Below are 22,111 nucleotides of genomic sequence, written 5' to 3'. Positions count from 1 at the left end.
ACCGTCACCATGGCGACTCACGCAGGGTCTCTAGCCATTGGCTGGGCGACGACGAGAGCACGCCCCGTTTCTGTAGCTCTCCAGTAATCAGCCACAGCGAGGCCACGCCCTTCCAGGCGCCCCCGCGTGGCCTTAAAATGTCACCTCGCATGTTGGCAAAGTGACCCCGCAGGAGCCGAAGCGCTCCGGCAGAACGCACACATACAATCGTGTACTCTTCCCACATGGGGGGTTTTAAAACACGACCCTATTTTCAACATTTAGCCCCTTGAAAAACACGTCTGTAGACGCCTGCTCCACAACCAACCAACGTTTCTTCCGAAACAAAAAGGGGAATTCCACCGATTTTTCAAAATTTCAGCAAAGAGATGCCAGCAAGAGTGCTTTCATGTGAAATGTGCCGTTCTAGATAAACTTACCAAGTGTGAGTTCTTTACAGTGGCGTTGATAGGAACTAGCGGCTGCCTTGTCTCCAGCACAAAAATAGCCATTTTATTTGTTATATAAAACCACCAGTGTTCCTACACGTGTATTTGTAATGGTGATGATGGAAGTTTTTGTTAGGTACTACTTTGCAATGCGATGCCCTGCATGTGCCCCTCCACTTCAAATGTATTTAAAATATATATGTTTTAGTCCAAAATCTTCTCAAAACTTTCAGAAAACAATGTCTCATGTAATAACTTTCTGTGATGTAGCTTTTAGGGACATTAAACTCTTCATCTGGTTCCTGTCACCACCACTGCAAAAAGTCTGACTCAGTAAGTGTCTCTAGAATGGAGCATTTCACAACAAACCACTCTGATTGACATCTATTGGAATGCCTTTGTATGGCAGTAATACAGTGGGCAGTTGAACACAGGTCAGTAATATGTGCACCTTAAATAATTAAAAAATAAATAAATAAATAATTTATATATTATATATATATATTTAAACCTACCAAATATCACCCTGGCTTGATTTCAACAGGTAAGTGTTAACTACTTCATAATATATGAGCAACACACAAAAACTTAAGATGTCTTTAAGAAATGCAGAATGAACAGTAGGGTGCCATGTATAGGGGATGTTATTAGTAGATAAATATTCCAGTACAGTAAGATCATTTCTACATTAAGACACCTCTAAAATGGCATAACCCCCAGCTAGTTTACTACATGCATACAAGGTGAAGAAAGCTAGGTACTAGAAAACTCAGTACCTTTCAAATAAACTTTCTTTCCTTTTGTAAAAGCAACAAAATCATTGCTTTTCTTCTGCTGATAATTTCCTGGATTCTTTAAACTGCAGGCTTATTATTAATCATTAATCTTGAGATTGAATCTCAGCAACTACTATAAATTATTGCAAAACTAACGTGAAACGAATATGTAAGGGGCAGTTATGAGACTGAGAACATTTTATGGATTAATTTGCCAAAATTTCAATTTATTTCCTAAAAAGTAAATTATTGCAATTACCTGCAGTAACACAACTTAGATGTGTAAGTCTCTTAGGTTACATAATATATCTGGCATTATTTCATGCTCAGGAAACATCACAAAACCCCAAACACAACAAATCCTGCAACAGATCCACTAATATTGTTACATATGACTCATAATTATGAGTCATATATAATATTGCAGGTAAATATGTTACTTCAAATTGTAAATGGTAGTGTTCAGATTGGGTGATTTGTTTTCTTAATTGCTACTTTATCAGGACAGCACAATGAATTAACCTCCATTTTCCACTTCTGCACCATGATTACCCATAAACACTTTGTCTAGGAAAGTCATTAGCTTTCCTCTCCAGTAATGAGATCACTTGGGTCTTGAATATATCACATTTGGCCTTTTGTTTGGCAACATTTTAATGTGTTTCTTCTCCCACCCAGCATCTCCCACCCATTAGAAACCAAAAATAATTGGTTGATTCCTCTGTCACGTCTTAATTATGCTGATAGTTAACACGTTAGGACTTTTCTTCAGCTCTTGAAGTCATAACCAGTAGGACAGCTCCCTTACTAAGGGGTTTCCCTCTGCATTTGGCAGACACTCTCATCCAGAGCAGCTTCTACTAATGTTACATATATTGTAGAGTTGGGATTCTTTCCCAGGGATGCTTATGACAGGATATGCTGGTCTGGATGGGGAATTAAACCCCAAAGTGCTTGGTAGAAAGCAGAGGTGTTACCCACTATGCGACATAAAGCACTAGCTAAAGCCCAGAAAGGTGATGGCTAGTACTGCTGCCTTGCAGTACTAGCCATCACCTTTCTGGGCTTTAGCTTGGCCTGGAGAGCTACCTTCAGGCAGAGTTTAGTTACAACCTGTATCCAATAAGCTGCCCTGCCCCCACTTACTTAACTCTAATACATCTGGTCCAGCCAGTCAGGGACTTGGAAAGATGTTGGTTAGCTGGAGCAGGTCAGGATATTTACCATGCAAATATAACTATTTTATTAATGATTCAAAAGCACCAGTGAACCTACACGCACCTGCTGTGTCTTTATATGTAATACTGGTAATGGTAAAATAATGTTAAATCTGAAAAAAGTTTTCTTAGGCACTATTTTGCCCAATATATATGCTTTAGGCCAAAACTTTATCATAAAACTATGGAACCACCACTGTGAACAAATCACTCTAGAATGGAGCATTTCACAATGAATCACTTTGAATGACCACTCAGTTGTGCAAAAAAATCCCCTTTAAGACCAAACTCAGCACTCCAACCTTATCAATAGCTGAACTGCTTAAACATAGTGCCTTACAGTTCAAAATGCTCTTTTGCTTTTCATGCTCAGTAACACACAGACATTTCAAATAAGCACACAACATTTTCTCACTTTGTACTTATTTTTACAATCAGCATTTGGGTCAAAGCAGTTGCAGGTCATCACAAAATATGTAGGATATACTGTGTATTTTTTCATTCAATTGTTATGAGTTATAGCACAGTCTTTCATGACTGTTTTCACTGTCTTTATTACTTATCAGTACTTCAGTGTGAGTAGAAACTATGGCTATTGGAACAATGCAGTGCAATTCTTTTCTTACTTATGTTATGAGCATACATACAAGAAACATTCATATTCACTTGTGAAGGCATGTTCCTTACAGTAATATGAAGACATGTTCCTGTATATGATCAACTTTGAATGACTTGCCTTTTATCTTACTATCTAAAGAAGAAAAGCAGTAGTCACAGTGCTACTGTGGATGGCTATTAAAGATTTCACAGTAGGCCGCATATCTATTGCTTAAGTTTACTGTAAATAATATCCGAAGAAAGACTCATTTTCATATTGGAGCAACATTTACATGATGTTCATTACCAAAGCTACTAGGCATAGCAAGCAGTTCTTATTATTCACAAGAATGGGCGATGCCTGAGGGTGGGCAGGAGATAATCTTGAACAGGGAAAGTAGCTTTTGGGAAATAATTAGGTGGATGAGTGCCAAAGTAATTATAAGCTCTGTTAGTCATCTTTCCATTTTCTCCAATTTCAAAAATCACCTGCAGGCCTGTAGTGGAATAGGATACAACTTGTTTTTCATTCTGCAGATATTTTTAGCCAAAGAACACAGTGAAATAATTTATTATGACTTGACTGCCTTAAACCGCATATCAATACCATTTCAACAACTGACATTTATGTCAAATTCAATCATTTGTAATAACTACAGAATTTTGTATTTATAATTTTGGAATATATCAGCAATGATTTGAAAGATGGGAATTTGTAGGTGTGACCAACCAACATGTTACATGCTGGTATTTCAATAGGTCAATGGTTTTCAGTCTGTATGGGAAGCGTGACTCAGTCACAGGTGCATTATCTTTAATAAACCTTTACTATCCTTATACACATGTTTGTGACAATTAAAAGCCCTTTTTTCTAGTTGTATCTTAAAAATAAACAGAAAATAGAATCGTGAATATGTAGGAGGAACAATAAGGAAAAAGAAATACATACAAAGTTAAGTACCATTTACATTACACAAGTATTAAAGGAGTTGGAGATGGAATAAAACTTAATATTCAACAATGACAGTATAAAGCTACATAATGCCACATGCAGCATGAAATTAAGATCACAGTTCAATTCAATTCAAATGCAGTTTAAGATTATTATTATTCTACATACATGAGCATACAACGTAGCTAAATGTGTTTGAGCTATTTTAAGTCATACAAGGCAACATAGACTATACAAAAGATTTGCAATTCACATGCAGTACCACAGTGGTGAAGAGGTGTGCAGAAACTTTACTGAACACAGTGTGAATTGATGACTTTATAATAATGCTAAAAGTTCACAATAACAGTATAGCAGCACACACAGAGACATTTGTGCAATGCTGTCTTCTTAAAGCCTTTTGCACTGACAAATGGTTTGAATGAGTTTTGAATCCAATTTTCTTTTAGCTTTTTTTTTCAGTTTTGAATCTAATTCAGATTTTCTTGAGAATCTGAATATTACAGCCAGATGTTTATAGATTAGGTTTGGAGTTCTGCATTAGAGTAGGTCTCCAGATGCATTGTTTGGCATGACTTTTGCAGATGCTTCTATAGCTGACAGGCCTGATACCTCTAAAATCTCTAAAGCCAAAAGAGACATGCATTAGAGGGGTAGGTATGGCACTAGTGGAACTGAGTCTGAGACAGCAGCAGATATAGCATATATATATATATATATATATATATATATATATATATATATATCTCAATGGAATTCCTCAGTGCAGGACTTGTCATCACTGCCATCATGTGGCTAATCATATGTCTTACATTTTCAAAAACTTCTTAAAGTTTTTGATCAATCTGTTGATTATGTAAGTTTTCAAAGCCTGGTCCTCAAGGGCAACAGCAAACTGTAAATGCAACTGCAATAATAAAGCTGCATTTACTAGAGATAAAAGTTCAAGTTAACCTAGCATTAAGAAAAATGTTGAATGTACTATCAGTGGTTAATTGTCATACAACTGTCAGTGGTTGTAGTTCACAGATATAATATAATATAATATAATATAATATAGGCAACTTAAGTTGCATAGCATATTTTATACACAAGGGCGATTCACAAATCAAAACATTAAAAGTCAATTAAAGACAAAGTGCTTAAGTGTTGTTAAAACTTAAATGAAAATAAAATTATAAATGAACATAAATAAGACAGGTAATAACTAAATACAGATTAAAGTTGCAACGGTGAAAATAAACAGCAGTAAGAATAAAATCTTAAGAAACAAGTCTTAGAGCTCAATTACAAGCACACGAAAAAAGAAATGTTTTAACCTTTATTTTAAGAATTGTTATATTTGGGGCACATCTAAGACCTGGGAGCTGGTCCCACCTACAGCATTAAAGCTACATGCCGCTTCCCTCTTAATCAAGTATAATTTTATTATATTAAATTGGATTATTATGTTATACAATATTATATTATATAATATAGCTGAACATGCTCAAAGAGTACTCTAACATGTTGAGGAAGCCAACGTAGTTAATGTAAAATGGACATTTTTCTTTTATACAGTGATGGCATTTCAGAGTAAAACACACTATCATGGAGGGTTGCTACGAGATTTCTTGTGACAATAGGTGGGTGTGATTGGAAGGAGGAACATTTTTTATTGGCTAATATTACTTTCCCCGCCCGTTGGGGCACAGTGACATCATAAAAACTCAGACAACATTTTAGAGGTGAGCAAAAGTCATGAGAGTACTTTTCCAAAGTAACCATCATGAAGTCAGAAAAGAGCAAACTGCCTTAAAATCATCTGATAAACATGCGTGACATATATCTCAAGTTTTACCTTAAAACTTTCTAAACTTTTTTAAAGTAAACTCAACATTTACAGTGCTTAGCATCTAGACAAGCACATGAAGAGGGGACCATAGTCTTGTGGTCAGTGTTTAAGTTATCTCTGCAAATATGTATAAATGTGTGTTGGGATAAAACTGTACTTTTTGTTTATGGTTTCAGACAAGTTTGTCTTCACAAGGGACTTACGCAGGTCTAAAAGCAGGTGAAATGATCATAAACCTACATTTTATCCATCCACAGTGATTTACTCCACATACATAAGAGGGTGAAATCATATTTGAATGATTCCTACATACATTTGTATCTTTATTAAGTAAATTATTCTTAATTATTTATTTACAGATGCTGGCACTCTTACTCCTTTCATCTAAATTCATTTTGTATTATTATTTCTTGTTACATCCCAAAGAGGATGGCAAACATCTGCGTGTTAGATCCTCTCAAAGTTTTTCACTTTTGCCATGATTGAGAGTTTTTTCTTAGCTACTGTTACATTGTGTTTGCTCATTATGGGGCTTGGATTTCTACAGTGCTGTCTGTGGGAGAGATTTTGAATGCTGGGGAATATTAGGAGAATAACTGGTGTGGTTGGAGTAGCACAGCTTGTATTAACACTGCACATGTGGTAGGCCCGGATTTGATCCTCTGCCCAGGCAAGCACACCATGCTACATCAGTAACATGATTCAATTGTAAGCTGGTTTTGTTTAAGAATAGTCCACCACTTGGAGGGGATTTTCCTTGAGAAGGTTATTGTGACTGAGACAAAAGACACCAAAGCATCTTAGGAAACCTGAAGACCCGAGGTCAAAAAGTGCTCAAAAGTGACTGTGATGAGACCCATGTGGACATAACCATTGTGGAGTGAATAACTAGCTGCTTTAGCTGCTTTTTATTGTTCATTATTTGTAATATTTAGAAGATTAATCATAATAATACCTTTTGTATGAATAAGTGATAAATGATGCATGTGTTGTCTAATGTACATGTAATTTGCATAACAGTAGCAATGTTCTGCTTAGACAGAGAAAAAGAGAGATCTTTGTATATTACAGCATTATTCTGCTTCACTTTGACACCCTTTTACACTGTAGAATGAATGGGGAGATTGCAGAAAATGCAGTTCTGTTGCTTCACAGCCCAGGACTGGGCAGCTTCATACATCTCTAGCCAATGCTTGGCACTGGGCATGGTGACCTTAGGCTCGTGATGAGCTGCTCCAGAACCTCCAGTTCTATTGGCAATGCTTTCTATGCAGATTATACAAAGTCTGTGTAGCTTAAAGTAGTAATACGCTGATTAGAAGGTGTATCTAAATACTTTTTACCATATAATGTATCTCTAATGTTGCTGACTTTATTAAATTGCTGTGCATCCAAAACTCTTTAATATAGTGAGTTGCACAGTTCTCCTATGAGAGGAAAAGGAAGAAGGGGAACAGTTAATATGTTGGCCACAGCTTCTTTTTACAGTGTTCACATTTCATTAAACACAAAAAACTTACTTTGGGACTGTAAACACTAATTAAGCTGGTTATTTCTGGCACATCAATTACAGACACAAGTTCACAGCAACTTGCAGCACTGATTAGAGCATCTATTCCAGAGTTAATTAGGAAAATAACTATTTATTTCCATCTTGTCATTTACTTTTCAGGCTTAAAGCCCAGAGCTCACCGTTCCACTGTTCTCCAACAACCATCAACAAACCCATAAGGTAGGTGGGGTTGGGGAGGTGCTTTTTCACATGATGGAAGGTAAATTTGTGATGATGAAGGTACATAGTCTATATTATTGATGACGTATGTCTGACAGTGACTTTTTCATGAAATCTCCCGGACTAATGATATTGTGCTGTCTCTAGGCTATAACAGACTGGATGTGTGAATGAAGACACACCGCTTGTTAATGATACTGTTTGTATTTTATTTTTTAGTATTAACTTGCAAGCCATTAACTGTATGACAATATGATAACTCTAACTGCAGGTATACTTTTTCACCTAGTTTTACGTTTGAATTGCTGTATGTAGGCTTAGCCTCCTGACATTGCCCCCACACACACACCTGTCAGGCCAAATTTGCATCCCTGAGACTCTCAAAAATATGGCTGTCTGACCTACAAACTATAACTGCAATTGTATTATACAAGGGAAAAGTCCATGTATGATGACCCTGATCTCACTGACAGGTTGGAAATGTGTTGCAGAATTAAGTTGATAAAATTATTCATTTATGTTTAGTGTGGTTTCCACATTTCACAGTGGTCCATTTAGCTCAGCAGTTCTTATTGTGATACAGAATAAAGCTGACCGCCAACATTAGAGTTTTGGAGTTTGAATATTGAGGCTTAAGATTTAAAGGCCACACTGTGAGGTGTATTGTGACTCCATTAATGAATATTTTGAGCCTCACAGCAGATCAAACAACATGTCTGTATCCTACTGACACCAGTGCTCTGTGTGCTCCCTTAGCTTCCAAATCAACCAGTTAACCAAATTCAGTTGACTATTGGGTTCCATTTCACTAGCCACACCCAGACATGATTACTGCCAGATCTGTTGAATCTAAACATCACTTAAATAGAACCTGTCTGGCAATGTGAGGCAGGCTAAAATGTCTCAAAAAGCAGCACATGATGCCACATTCTTCAAATACAGCAGCAAAACAAAGTCATTGAAATCTACCTGTCTGGAAAGGGTTACAAAGCCATTGATAAGGCTCTGGGACTCCAGTGAACCACAGTGAGAACCATTATCCACAAATGAAGAAAACCTGGAACAGTGAGGAACTTTCTCAAGAGTGGCTGTCCCACCACAATTTCAGCAAGAGTGCATCTACGACTCATCCAGGAGACCACAAAGGAACCCAGACGAACATCTAAAGAACTACAGGTCTTACTTGCTTTAGTTAAGGTCAACGTACATGATTCCACAATAAGAAGGACACACTGGGCAAAAATGACATCCATGGGAGAGCTGCAAGGCGCAAACCACTGCTGACCAAAAGGCTCGTCTCGCATTTGCCAAAAAAACATCTAGATGACCCCCAAGACCCCAAGAGTCAAAGGTGGAACTTTTTGGACCACATTACACCATTCCATCAAACCAACAGTGAAACATGGCGGTGGTAGTGTGATGGTCTGGGGCTGCTTTGCTTCGGCACGACCTGGATGACTTGTCATAACTGATGGAACCATGAATTGTAACCTGAACTTAATACAGATACTTTATTTCTGTATTCTGAATACGTGTTCCCAATATTTGTATTCCATTACATCCTAAGTCGAGACGAGATACCAACCGAAGAGCGCAAGGGGGGCGGGGCTTTCCTGAATACAGGTGGAAAAAACAACCCCGAGTCCTTCTCGCGAGTCCTCGGCTGCAGTATGTGTATTAAATGAAAACCTCTTCCACCACTTACTACTCGGACTGACAGCGATGGCGTTCACCGTGAAGAAACTGTCCATAACTATTGATCCGGTAAACGACAGCAATACATTTACCAACGGAGACTGTCTGTCAGGCCGAGTTACTCTGAAAGTGTCGAAGGAAACTCATATCCAGTGTTTCTCTATCAAAGCCAAAGGGAAAGCGTCTGTGTTGTGGTCTGAACATTACGGGAAATACGGCACGGTGGTCTACCACGATAAAGAAACCGTCTTCAAATCAGTCCAGTACTTCGTTCAAGAGAAGAAGAATAAAGGTAATCTCTTTTACACTTCAGCTGTAGTTTTCAAACGTCACAGCATTTCAGTAAATGTGCTGGAACTCTGCTATTTTTGGGGCAACTTAACTTTCGAAATGAAGGAGCTTCAATTCGGTGTTTCTTCAAAAGGTGCCTTGTTTTAAACTGATTAGCGTCACCAAACTGCTCAGAACTGAAGAGCTTAAGTTGGCTCCGTATTCGAATTTTCCCGTTCCACCTTAAATGGAGCTGCAGATACGTAAAGCCTGTGGCGCCAGAATGTGGCTGCCGCGCCATTTAAGGTGGAACGGAAAAATTCGAAAAAGAAGCTGGCGAATAAGGAACACACACAGCCTCGTTCAGAACTGGCTTTTGGCAGGCAACTTTATTTTCATCTGATAAGCTAAAGTATTAAAATATTCATCTGTTTTAATAACGCAGATGTATACATTTCGATACAGTAGGACACTTATGTGTTTTATTAGAGGTTAAAGCACGTAGCACACAACCTCCCAACCTAAGACCAAACTGTGGTTAGCAGTGTATACAGTAGGAAATCATGATGTTTTAACATAATCAGAAAGTATAAATAGTAGAACCACAAAAAAGGTTGAGAACCTACTCATAATGGCCCTCTTCTCGGAAATCCTCAGTAAAAGACCAAAGATATATGTTTTTATGTTATAAAGGCAAACAAAGTGCAGTGATGTTTAATAAGCCAAACACATTTCCTTCCAAAAAGCCTTTAACATTTAAACAACCGAGTTAACAGAGCATTATAATAATCTTATATAATGTGTGATGTGGATCTGTAGTCACTGTAGAAGCTAAAAATAACTTAAAATATCATTTTAAGACACACATTGCATTGTGGGCGGTGCCATTGGAAAATATATGTAACTATATCAAAAACAGTTAGTCTGAGGCCTATTAGGAGGCCTGAGTAAGCCCAGTTTCTTTATCAGTGTCTAAAAGCATCTGGTTTTGATCTGCTGTGACTCAGAAAAGGAGAAAAGAGGAGGCAAAATCAATATTCACAAACAGCAATGTTCTTGGAGTAGTTTTGGTAGCACAACACTTCAGAAACAAAGGTCCTGGGAGTATTTCATAAAGCAGCATTTTTGAGATTGTTCAGTAGGAATGTCCCTCAGCTATTTTTGCTGTTGTACACGTTTGACAAGTTTATGCTTATACTATCTAGTAAACAGTAAACACTCCTGCATATTAATGCTCCTTGTATAGGCTTTATATTACACTTTCATTAATCTGCTTTTAACTGTAATATTAAAGCCTGATTAGTAGGGCCACAATTGATTTATGCTTACAATGTTCCTCTCCATGGAAATCTTCAGTAGAAGGTGAAGGATTTGTATGATATGAAGAGAAACAAGAGTGCAGTGCTGGGCTGGAGGCAGAGACAGTACCTGACCTTAGACACGATGTGTCCAGATCATGTTGAGGTCCTTATAACATTTTATCATTTTAACCTTCAAACTAGTGAAGTCGAGACATGTGGGAGCTTCAAATAAGTTCAATACTTTGTTTAAAAGCAAAAAGCTTTGTACCTTTCAAGCCCTCCTACATTGGTACTGATATAATAATAAGATATATAAATATTAATAAGATATATAAAGACATATAAAGCATTTATAAGGCAAATAATACATTTAGCATATTCATTTATACACCGTTTTAACTATTAAATAAAATATCAGTGCTGTCCAAAAAAAAAAAATATTTTTTTAATTGTATTTCCATTTTTTTCATTTTTTTCTCAATCATTTCAGCACAGCAACTGCTCTTTATATTGTGTGAAAATTTCATGATGAATGGACCATTAAAACCTTTTCTAAATTGCTTAGTCTCTTTATATTAAGCTACATTAAAAGTAAAACTTTTTGCAGATGATTTTTAAAATTGATTTCAATAGTTTAAAACCACAACAAGACATTCCTTAACATGTAATTGTATCCGCACAGTGATGTCAGACAATTCTGCAGAAAAAGGTTCATGAAATTGTGAAAAGCCCTCTCTGCCCACCCTGTCGCATTAGTCATACAAAGCATGTTCTAGACCACCTTCATTACATGCAGTGTAAAGAAGTTTTTTTTTCTTGAAGTATGAAGAAACAAAGGAATCAAAAATTTCTTTTAATTAGTGGGTTAGGTTTCTGTTTAGCGTCCCACAGTTTCTTCTTTACAGGCTAGACTATGTGAGGTCCCTCCTTTCATATTTAGTCAATAATACATAAAGTTGGCTTCTGTGAAAACACTGATAACAAAATATAGGTGTGGATTTTGTCAGTAAGGAAAATAGATACAAAGTAAAGGTGTTCAGTGATCTTTTCACGTTTGCAATGAAAATGGATCAATTCTGACACCACAGTGTACTTAAAAGGAACATTCTGGGTTCATTTAAGGTCAACACACACAGCATGCTTTTTGTATTATGATACCATGTAAGCCTAACTAACAAAAATGGCAAATTTTTAGACATCCCTACATACGTGAACAATTTATGGTTTATTTTTGATTAAAATAAAAAATGCCTCAGAATATGTAGAGTATGCATGCTCGGTGTGCCTTATACTTGGTCAGTGCAGCACATTATGAAGGTAATGTTTTCCCTATGCTGTGTTGTGTTATTGTTAACAGTAAGATAAAACTCATCTTTTTACGTAGCAAGAAATAGTAATTACTATGGAACTTGGTTGAAATGATACTGATACTGTATCACTGTTGGCACCGGTACTGGCATTAAAAATGCAGTAATTGTATCAGCACCTGCTCTGTGGTGGTCCTGGGGAGTTCTGACGACTGAAGAACAAGATGACAGGTGGCTAAAAAATGTACAGAGAATGCCATGTATGCATGTCGATGTTTAGGTAGACAGACAGACAGACAGATAGCCCCTGTTGTGCAAAGACCTTGCAATTTTGTCATTTTTTACTTTTTTTTTTTGCATAATCTGAGCTAATATTACTCTTTGCATTGTGCTAAAATTTAATGATCACCGGACCAATAGAAATAGTCCAATTAAAATTACTTGGAAACATATGTCTTTTCATTAACATCATAATCTAAGAATGTTTTTTCCTTCTCCTGTAAAGTTACCATTTTTGAAATATTAACCGCAACAATATAAAAATTTCACTTTCACTGAAGTCACCAGCGATTGCATGCACATACTGAACTGATGATTCTGGTTGATTTGGGATAAATCTTTTTTCCTTTCACATCACAGTTGAGTTTGGAGGGTGCACACCTATCTTAACCTGCAGATTTTTGTTCATAATTGTCTTATTCATTTCATGTAATGATGTGTCTTGACTTGCAGGGCAAGATGGCTCCTTGTTGTTAACAAATGAGGCTGGGCAAACTTGTAAGTGTTTAAAGTGTTTCAAATTGGTTTTTACTCTTTCTCACTTATACTAATGATAACAGTTATGGTAATCATAGGCTAATAATAAGACCCCAACATTGAGAACAGTGATAATGAGACAACTCTTCTTCTTTTTAGACTCAAAGATTGTTGCACCTGGAATCCATGTCTACCCTTTCACTTTTCAGATTCCCCTTATGTACGTATAAATTTACGTGGGTATTTTAGACTGAAAGAGACTTAAAGAGAAATTCAGCTGATTTTTCAAACTTTCTACATAAATCAGTAGTTGAGATGTAAACAAAGTCATTCTGAGTGGTTTGTTGTAAAATGCTCTGTTTCAGAGAAACACAGAGTCAAGATTGCTCACAGTGGTGATGATAGGAACCAGACGTCTGAAGAGTTTAATGCCTCTAAAAGGACCCTCACAAAAAGTTATTACACGTAATGGTTATGAATACACTGCCTGATGATGTGTGAGACATTGCTTTGCAATAGTTTTGGGATAAATATGGCCTAAATCTTTTTTTTATAAAACTCCCTTTCGTGGTGGAGAGGTATAAGTAAGGTAAAACAGTCCCCAACAAAAAAGTTATTTTTTCAGATTTACCACCATTTTGCTACGGAGCCCCTAAGGGGCCGTGGATAATAAAAAAAAAGTTAATGACATTGCATTCCCTCGCAAATGTTTTGCGTTCCCTTGCAAAAAAAAATATGCGTTCCCTTGCGAATGTTTTGCATTATGATGCAAACGATTTGCATTCACTTGCAAAAGCTTTGCTTTGCTTAAGCTCAGAGATGGAGCAGCTCATTGAATTTTATTTTGATCTTGGATTGAAATATAAAGACATAGTGTCACTTCTCAAAATCAAACATGATTATGTTATTAGTGAGCGCAAACTGGAACTGAGATCGTGTGTCCTCGTACAGTAAAAGCTACATTTACAGAGACTGCAGAGAACAATTGCTTAATAAACTCAGCATAGACTACCGAAACTGGGAAAACAGCTTTTAACGTTAGCTATGCTAAAAACTAATGTAGGCAATGTCGTTGGGCACCTCTGGTCCTACGTTTGCTTGTTGTCTGACAGCATATATTTTGCGAAGGAATGCAAAACATTTGCGTGGGAACACATTTTTTCTAAGGGAATGCATTTTTTTGCGAGGGAATGCAAAACATTTGCAAGGGAACGCAATGTCATGAATTTTTTAAACCACGCCCCCATAGGGGCTCCGTATTTTGCTGTCTGCAACACACATAAAAAAACTTGAAGATGTGTGTAGGTTTACTGGTGTGTTTGGATAGTAAATAAAAATGCTCTATCTCTTGTTATAGATATTGTGACTCCTGGTTCCTATCACCACCACTATAAAAAATCTGAGTCTGTAAGTTTCTCTACAATGAAGCATTCCATGTCAAACCACTCAGAATAACTTTGTTTACATGAATTATGATGAAATTTTGAAATATTAGTGCGACTCCCCTTTAATCTCTTAATCTCAAGACTCTAAGGTTTACACAGTACTAATTTAATCTTCTTTTTTGTGTACAGAGACATGCCTGCATCCTTCAAAGGCTACCATGGAAACGTTGATTACTTTTTGGAAGCTAAGCTGTCCAGGTCAATGCGGATATCCCGCAAAGCCAGTATATATTTTAACTATGTTCCCGAGGGAGACATGTCTATACCTGACTTGATGGTAGGCACGTCATAACATAATAGCTATATGACACAGCAGACTCGCACATTTGCGATGTGCGTTTATTGTTTCTTGTTTTCCATTGTTATTTAGATGCCTCAGTGTGGGAATACAGAGAAGAAGATGAAATTCTTCTCATCTGGGAGTGTGGCCATGAACATTTCCACAGAGAGGATGGGTTACCGTTTAGGTAAAGTGTCACAGACGTACAGTCACATGTAAAAAGTTTGAACACCCCTGGTGTTTTGTTGATTTTCGTAGTGCACTTCCTCCACAGAAGCACACGTGTGCGTTTTACTGCACAGTTTTTATTTATTAGTTTAACATAACATACAACATAAAATATAAAATACATAACCTTTGCATAGGCCGCATTTTGTGTTGTATTTTTTCTAATATCTAAATTTGTGAATATGGTTCAAAATAACATTTACAACATTGAATTCATTTACATTGAAAGTTTTTGTTTGACAGCAACAATATGTTCTCATGCTAGCTTTAGTGGCTTCATATTTACATATATAGACTAATTCTGGAATTGGCTACAGATGCCAATCAGTGTTTTCAGTTGATCTGTTGCTAGGGACAAAACTTTTCCTGCCAGTGTATAGGCTGTGTTCCTGTTCTTGTGATGTTGTTTTCAGATGTTGGTGGCTTCAAATCTGTATCGGTGGACAGAGAAGGTGAATGAATGAATGAGTGAATGAATGAATGAATGAATGAAGATCTGAGCTGAAGGAACTCATCTATACCCACTGAGCACTTGGCAATTCTCAAAACAGCCTCAGTTCTTCCTGACATGGATTCCACAAGATGTTGGAAACCTTCCTTTGAGATTCTGGTCCATGTTAGCATGATTGCATCATGCAATTCCTACAGATTTTTCGGGTGCACTTTCATGCTGTGAATCTCCCATTCTACCACATCCCAAAGGTGTACTGTTGGATTCAGATGTGGTGACTGGGAAAGGCCACTGAAGAGCACTGAGCTCATTGTCATGTTCATGAAAACAGTTTGAGATGACTTTTGCTTTGTGACGTGGTGCATTATCATGCTGGAATTAGCCATTAGAAGATGGGTATATTGTGGCTATGAGTGGATCACATGGTCAGCAACAATATCCAAATAGGCTGTGGCATTCAAGTGATGATCAGTTGGTATTAATGGGCCCAAAGTCTGCCAAGAAAACATTCCCCACACCATTACACCACCTCTACCAGCCTGAATTGTTGATACAAGGCAGGTTGGGTCCATGGATTCGTGCTGTTGGTGCCAAATTCTGAACCTACCGTCTGTGTGCCTGAGCAGAAATTGAGATTCACCGGACCAGGCTACATTTTTCCAGTCTTCAGCTGTCCAGGTTTGGTGCCCACTGTGCCCACTGCAGCCTTAGCTTGCTGTTTTTGGCTGACAGAAGTGAAACCCAACATGTTTTTTTTTTGCTGTTGTAGCCAACACCTCAAGGTTTGACATGTTGTGCATGTGTTGTGTCAAGCCATTTCTGCCAGCTTGAACCAGTCTGGCCATTCTTCGTTGATGTTTTTTCTTTAACGCACCATTCTGAGTAAACTCTAGACACTGTTGTGCATGGAAAATCCCAGGAGAACAGCAGTTATAGAAATAGTTAGTTGTAGAAATACATGGCCAAATCACTGAGATCACATTTCTCCCCATTCTGATGATTGATTTAAACATTACCATGATGCTGACCCGTATCTACATAGTTTATGCACTGCTGCCACGCGATTGGCTGATTAAATAATTGCATGAATGAGTAGGTGTGCATGTGTTCCTAATAAAGTGTTAGGTGAGTGTACATGCAGTTAACATCTTTGTCATTTTTTCATAGGGGAGGTACTGAAGGTAAGGATAGATATCGAGAACAACTCCTCTCAAACAGTCAAGCCAAAGTTCTGCTTCTACCAGAAGCAAAGCTTTTTTGCCTCGAAAAAAAGGAAACTTGCCATCAAAAAACTACTGAAATACAAAGGCAGCGCCATTGAACGGTCAACCAAGACGACTATGACTGAAGTGTTGTACATTCCAGAAGACACCTGTGTTTCCATCCTCAACTGCAAGGTACTTAAAGTGGAATATAGACTTAAGGTAGGCTACAATTTTTGACATTTTCCCCCACTTTTCTCCCTAATTTAGTGATATCCAGTTCAATTCCCTAGCTAGGTCTCTTCCAAATACATGATACTACAAGCACTGGGAAGGTTATTCTTATTTTTTAAGAACCAGAAGCAGACAGGCATGAAGTATAGCCAGTGGAGTATATTGCTTTGTCAGTAATTTAAAAAATTAATAATTATGGCTCTATTACTCGAAAAATCTCTCTGACACAGCAGGCCCTATCCAGTCTAGCATATCTCCATTTCCACCTGCATGATTGTTTTTTTGTGTGTCTGTCTCATGTACAAATAATAGATCGTCTAAATTTCCATTTCTTTTGTATAAAAAAATAAGATGGTTCGATTCCTTTTTCATTATTCCCTTGCTGCAATAACATAAATAGCAAGCTTACACCCTAAACCACTATTGAATAGCTAGCTAGCTAGTTAGCTAAATCAGACTGATATTCGCATTAAAATGGAATATTATGCTGTTCTACTTCTCCACTGTTACTTACATTGATTTAAAAGCATATATAGAGTCAAGCAAATTTTACTTCCATCTCTTATGAGTAAGCTTAGAAGCGCCGTACCTGCTAGTATGTGCTAGCTAACTTTAAAGATAGCAAATACCACAATGACATGATGCTAGATTAAATTCTGTTGCATTTAGTGATCTTTTGATAGTGCTTGGTGCCCATTTTGTCACTTGGCAGACTCTGTAAATAAGGTTAAATTGCGAGCTGCCAGGAGTGGTTTTGATAGATATCCATCAGCCTGAGCTCAAACAAACCACCATTACACACAGTTTCCCTCTAGAAAGAATGACAGCAGTAAACACTCAAAGTATGATTCAGCCCTTTTGAGCTTTTTCCTAAGGGGAAGGCCTCCCCTAATACAAGATGACACCCTTAAAGTTCATAGTGTGAAACATAGCTGGGTCTCTGTTGAAATATGTTACGATTTCTGTCTTACAAATGTTTCTAGCATGTAACTATACTCATGTTAAAGAAGCCCATAAATTAGAATCACAAATGTGCAAATTGCCAGCTTTTACTAATATTATGAGTAGTTTTGAGTTCAGAGCATAATGCTAAGGTTACTGTTATCTGTTGTGGACTGGTATATCTGAACATACCCATTTTCGCTTGAAACCAAGTAGACTCTGTAGTTGGCATCATGCCCATATTGGAAACTGTGGGTCTGAGCTGGATTTTTTCTAAGAGAACAATGAATGAGATTTTTGAAAAACCACTGCTTAGACCCAGAGTTACTTATATGAGAATGACACCAACTACAGAATCATAAGACAGCATCAGTGGTCAGTGTTGAAAGCTAAGACTGAAAGTATGTTTAGCCAATGGTGGGCAGTTCCTTCAATCACAATAAATTTCGGGAGTCTCTAAGAAGGTTTGGTCATGAAACTAAATCTGATTTTCATGTTTCTTTCCTCAAAATGTTCAGTAAATACTAGTTTACAATTTTGGGGTTTTACTGTTGTGTTAGATGTTGATTATTTAAAAAAAATAGCTTGCTAGTTATATTTTGATTATATCTCACATGCCTGCATGATGTTAAATGTTATATGGCATCACTGGGAGTAAGTGGTCGTCATCCTCCCACATGGTCCCATCAGCTTTTTTTGAAAAACATGATGTATGGGCTATAATATCATTAAGTTATATATCTTAGACCAGTTAGATGCTATATATACAGTTATATGCAAAATTTTGAGCAACTCTGGTAAAATTACAAATTGTTGGTTTTCTAAGTACACATCCTCTACAGAGAACATGTTTTCTGCACATTTTTAATACACAATGGACACAATGTTATTCTGCTGAATTGAACGCATTGGAAAAAAAGCATACAATGCGGCCTGTGAAAATGTTATGGCACATTTTATGGTTTCATTTTTTTCCAATATATTAAACTCAGCAAATAAATAGAAGTTGCGCACCATACCTGTATAATTGTGCACTATATAGAATGCCATATTTAAGTTTGTTCCCTGTAGAGTATGTTTGAGTATGAATTTATTATTAACTTTTAAAATGTAACTATTTATTATTCATTTAAAAAAATCAACAAAACATGTCATTTGACTGGGGCTGTTCAAACGTTTGCACACAACTGTGCATAGCCATAGTTTGTGCCTTCAACATGGTGGTAGTATGAGGGAAGATTGATTGAGGGAGATGGGGAGAACTCTGAGAACTTGGGCTGGAGTTTGGGCTGAGCAGCTTCTGCCTGTAGCTAGAAGGCCAGATCCCCCCTTATAGTTGTACTAGGACTGATGTAGGACATAGGAACAGGGAGGAGATGGGGTGGCAGTGGGGATTGTGAACACTTTCTCACGGGAATGGAAGGTGAGGATGTGAATTTATAGGGCGTTAGATTGGAAGAAGGAGGGGTTTCAGGCATGCCCCCCCCCCGACTTCAGTTATAACATAACCACATATATAGTTCTGTAATGCACTGGTCACTGAGAGTGGAGAAAGTTCAGTAAAGACCCCCTGCACTGTTTTGAAAGGTTCTATAAAAAGCATCAATTCCGGTAATATTTGAAACTGAAGATGAGATGCCAAGCTTGGTGAAATTATTCAGCATAAAAACTGCTTGTTTTAAAATGTTTAGGCATTTTATTTTATTCTGTTAAAATGTTGTAACTGCTGTCATTTTACAATTCTTATAACATTCTAAATGCAAAATTTCGATTGTCTTTGCAGCAGATAATACTGACCTCATTTGCCCCAATGGCCCAACCACATTGGCCCAATGATGCCTTAGGACATCTTTTATTTTTTTCTTTAAACATATTTTTCTTCAAAATTGTTTGTCCTGATTTTTATTTTTGGAAGTAACCAAAGCTTGTTTACAAAGGGGTGTATTTTTCCCACAAGTAAAAAATAAAATGGGCTAGAAAGGGTGAATCGTTATTCTGTTGTTTTGAAGAAATCTGCAGGGCAAAGCTAGAGGGAACACTACTTGACAACTCTCGAGAACCCTCGAGCTATTCTCTTTCTGACGCTCGATTTTTCTTACGTATTTGTAATTAAAACATGCTATGGTTCATCACAGTTCTCCTAACAGTTTATAATTAAAATACATTTGCTATTTAAATACAAACAAATATCTGTAAATGTCTTGTGAAGTTCTTTTGTAAGGTAGTCCTCTTTTCTAATCATTCCTCTGCACGTTTTCTTTCAGGTCTGTCTGGATGTGAAATTTGCTTCTAATCCAGAAATCAAGCTGCCAGTGGTGCTTCTTTGCCAGAAAGAAACCAGCGCTGCAGCACCTGTGGATATGCACATTGGATTTGATTCTTGGACCAGCAGCCAGGCAGGGTGGAATAGCTCTGCTGATTATAGTACTGTTCATGGAAGAAATCAATCATTGAATAGAGTTCAATGAAAACTGAAGAGGAGCACTTTTCATGTGAGACCACTTTAAAATGGACAATCTTTACAGCCTTAAAAGTGACTCTAAAATATCCATCCAGATTTTTGACTACTTACATCATTCTGTTTCATGTAGGTGAAGTGAGAAATGTAAATGTTATACTGTGAAAGACCAAAAAATATTTTAACTATTCGTACTTTCTTCTGTTCCTCTAGTTCTCCTGAATGTTTACAGGTAACACCATCAGAAACTACAGTTTTCCAATAGAAGACGACCTCAGCATTCTCCCTAGGACTCAAACCCACAACCTATCCATTTATTCATTCTAATTTATCACTACAGTACTCACTGCCTCCTTCAGTCGGGTTTCAGCAGAGTTTAGATTTGCTCCTGTTTTAGTGGAACTGTGGGATGATGCAGTTGCATTGTTTTTAATGTAATTTTAATCGTTTACAGTTTACTTTAATACTTTGCTGTCTTCATTACTCTAAAGGTACAATTATGCATTTTTAAATACTTTTAAGCGAGAGATTTTCTACTTATGCAATTGTTAATATTTTTATATTAAATTGTAACCCCCTCGTCAGTGTGTGCATATGCATGACAATCATTAAGGCATAAGAATCTGAGAATTAAGGCAGCTCTTAGATTCCATGACTTCTGATATACTGCCTCATACATTACATGTTTTAATCTACTGTCTCTGCTTTTTGGAGGTTTATTTGCTGATGGTGGCCTCATTACATGTTCACATCAGCTTATATCTGAAACTCTGAGAGGTGTCTTTTCCTCTCAAGTGTACTCCTCGAAGGTTAGTTTCATGAAGCTAATGTTGAGAATATCTAGTTTAATGTACTTTCTGAAGTAAGATGAAAAAAAAATTCTATCAAGCATTTTCATAATCTCAAGCTGTGAGCTGTAGGCCTACGATTGTGCAAACAGCAGCATCTAGTGGCTGACTTTGTGCTTTCACTAAGGGATTCTGAAGAATGGCATATAACTCCTGGGTAAAGCTTTTCTCTCTAATGAAGCTTTCTTATCACATGGAGATTCCCCTGTGCTGTGGAGTGACTACCAGACCACTTTAAATGAAGTCAGCCATGTTGCTATTGTCAACCCAATGCAGCAGTTCTCTCAGTTTTCTCCATAGTCCACACCTTTAAAGGCAATGATTGTATTGAGTCATCACAACTCAAAGAACCATTTGAATGCTTAAATGGTTCTTTGCATGGTGAAATGCTTCTTCTCTGTGATGGAGAACCTGTTGTATGTAGTTCCTTAAAGCAGTGGTTTTCAAACCAGTCCTCAGGGATCCCCACATTTTTGCTCTTTTCTTGTGTTTTGCATTGCAGCAAAGATCTGGACTGTTTGGGCTTCTGTCATGACCACTGCTTTACCACTGCTTTAAATAACGTTTCAAAAACAGTTCTATATAGCATGACTATTGTTACAAGTTATAGAATCCTTTTTGGCACTATATAGAACAGTTTTGCTGAAGAGTGCATCCTTAAACTTACACTAGTGTTTAAAAGTTTGGAATCACTGTCCTAATAATTGCTGTGCAGTGATAACGTACACAGTATATATACTGAAATGCTATACCCCAAAGATGTTTTATTCAGAATTTCAAGTTTTTTGAGAAGAGTTTTTAAAAAAATATTCAATTATGTGGTTCTACATATAACCTTTTTGAAAATGGTCCTATAAAGCACCAAAATGCGTCCATTTTCAAAAAGGTTCTATATAGAACTATATACAACACACTCTCCATTAATCTGAAGAAACATTTCACCATGCAAATAACCATTCAAGCATGAAATGGTTCTGTATAGAACCATTGCTTTACTAAAGAACCTATGAAAATGCTCTTTTTTAAAGCGTGTAGAGTAGCAGCATCATAATAGAATCAGCCACTTTTTTATTGTGTTGAAAATGGTCATCCTGAACTTTGGTGGTTTGTGGTTCCAGACCTCTAAATACTGTGTGTAATAGGCTGTTATGGTGGATG

At 37.1% G+C, this 22,111-nt stretch overlaps 1 protein-coding gene across 1 annotated transcript; it reads left to right on the top strand.

The window, feature by feature from the left end:
* The first annotated feature begins 9,169 nt into the window (after positions 1 to 9,169).
* Positions 9,170 to 21,694, top strand: LOC118827753 (arrestin domain-containing protein 3-like). The gene is made up of 8 exons (XM_036599213.1): positions 9,170 to 9,523; positions 12,842 to 12,886; positions 13,025 to 13,085; positions 14,440 to 14,587; positions 14,681 to 14,777; positions 16,437 to 16,693; positions 19,912 to 20,139; positions 20,319 to 21,694. Exons 1-7 carry the CDS (start codon positions 9,259 to 9,261, stop codon positions 20,113 to 20,115), a joined length of 1,077 nt encoding a protein of 358 aa, XP_036455106.1. The 5' UTR covers positions 9,170 to 9,258; the 3' UTR covers positions 20,116 to 20,139; positions 20,319 to 21,694.
* The last annotated feature ends 417 nt before the right edge of the window (positions 21,695 to 22,111 follow it).

Source organism: Colossoma macropomum, unplaced genomic scaffold (genome assembly GCF_904425465.1).
Source record: "Colossoma macropomum unplaced genomic scaffold, Colossoma_macropomum, whole genome shotgun sequence".
In the NCBI taxonomy this organism is placed as follows: Eukaryota; Metazoa; Chordata; class Actinopteri; order Characiformes; family Serrasalmidae; genus Colossoma; species Colossoma macropomum.
The sequence above is the reverse complement of the archived record's forward strand: the minus strand, read 5'-3'. Positions and strand labels throughout refer to the sequence as shown.

Bases quoted from the DNA above. Each gene is read 5' to 3' on its own strand.
- LOC118827753 (XM_036599213.1), top strand. From the start codon at position 9,259: ATGGCGTTCACCGTGAAGAAACTGTCCATAACTATTGATCCGGTAAAC. The intron at 12,887-13,024 runs GTAAGTGTTTAA...TCTTCTTTTTAG, and splicing joins AAATGAGGCTGGGCAAACTT to ACTCAAAGATTGTTGCACCT. The intron at 13,086-14,439 runs GTACGTATAAAT...TTTTGTGTACAG, and splicing joins ACTTTTCAGATTCCCCTTAT to AGACATGCCTGCATCCTTCA.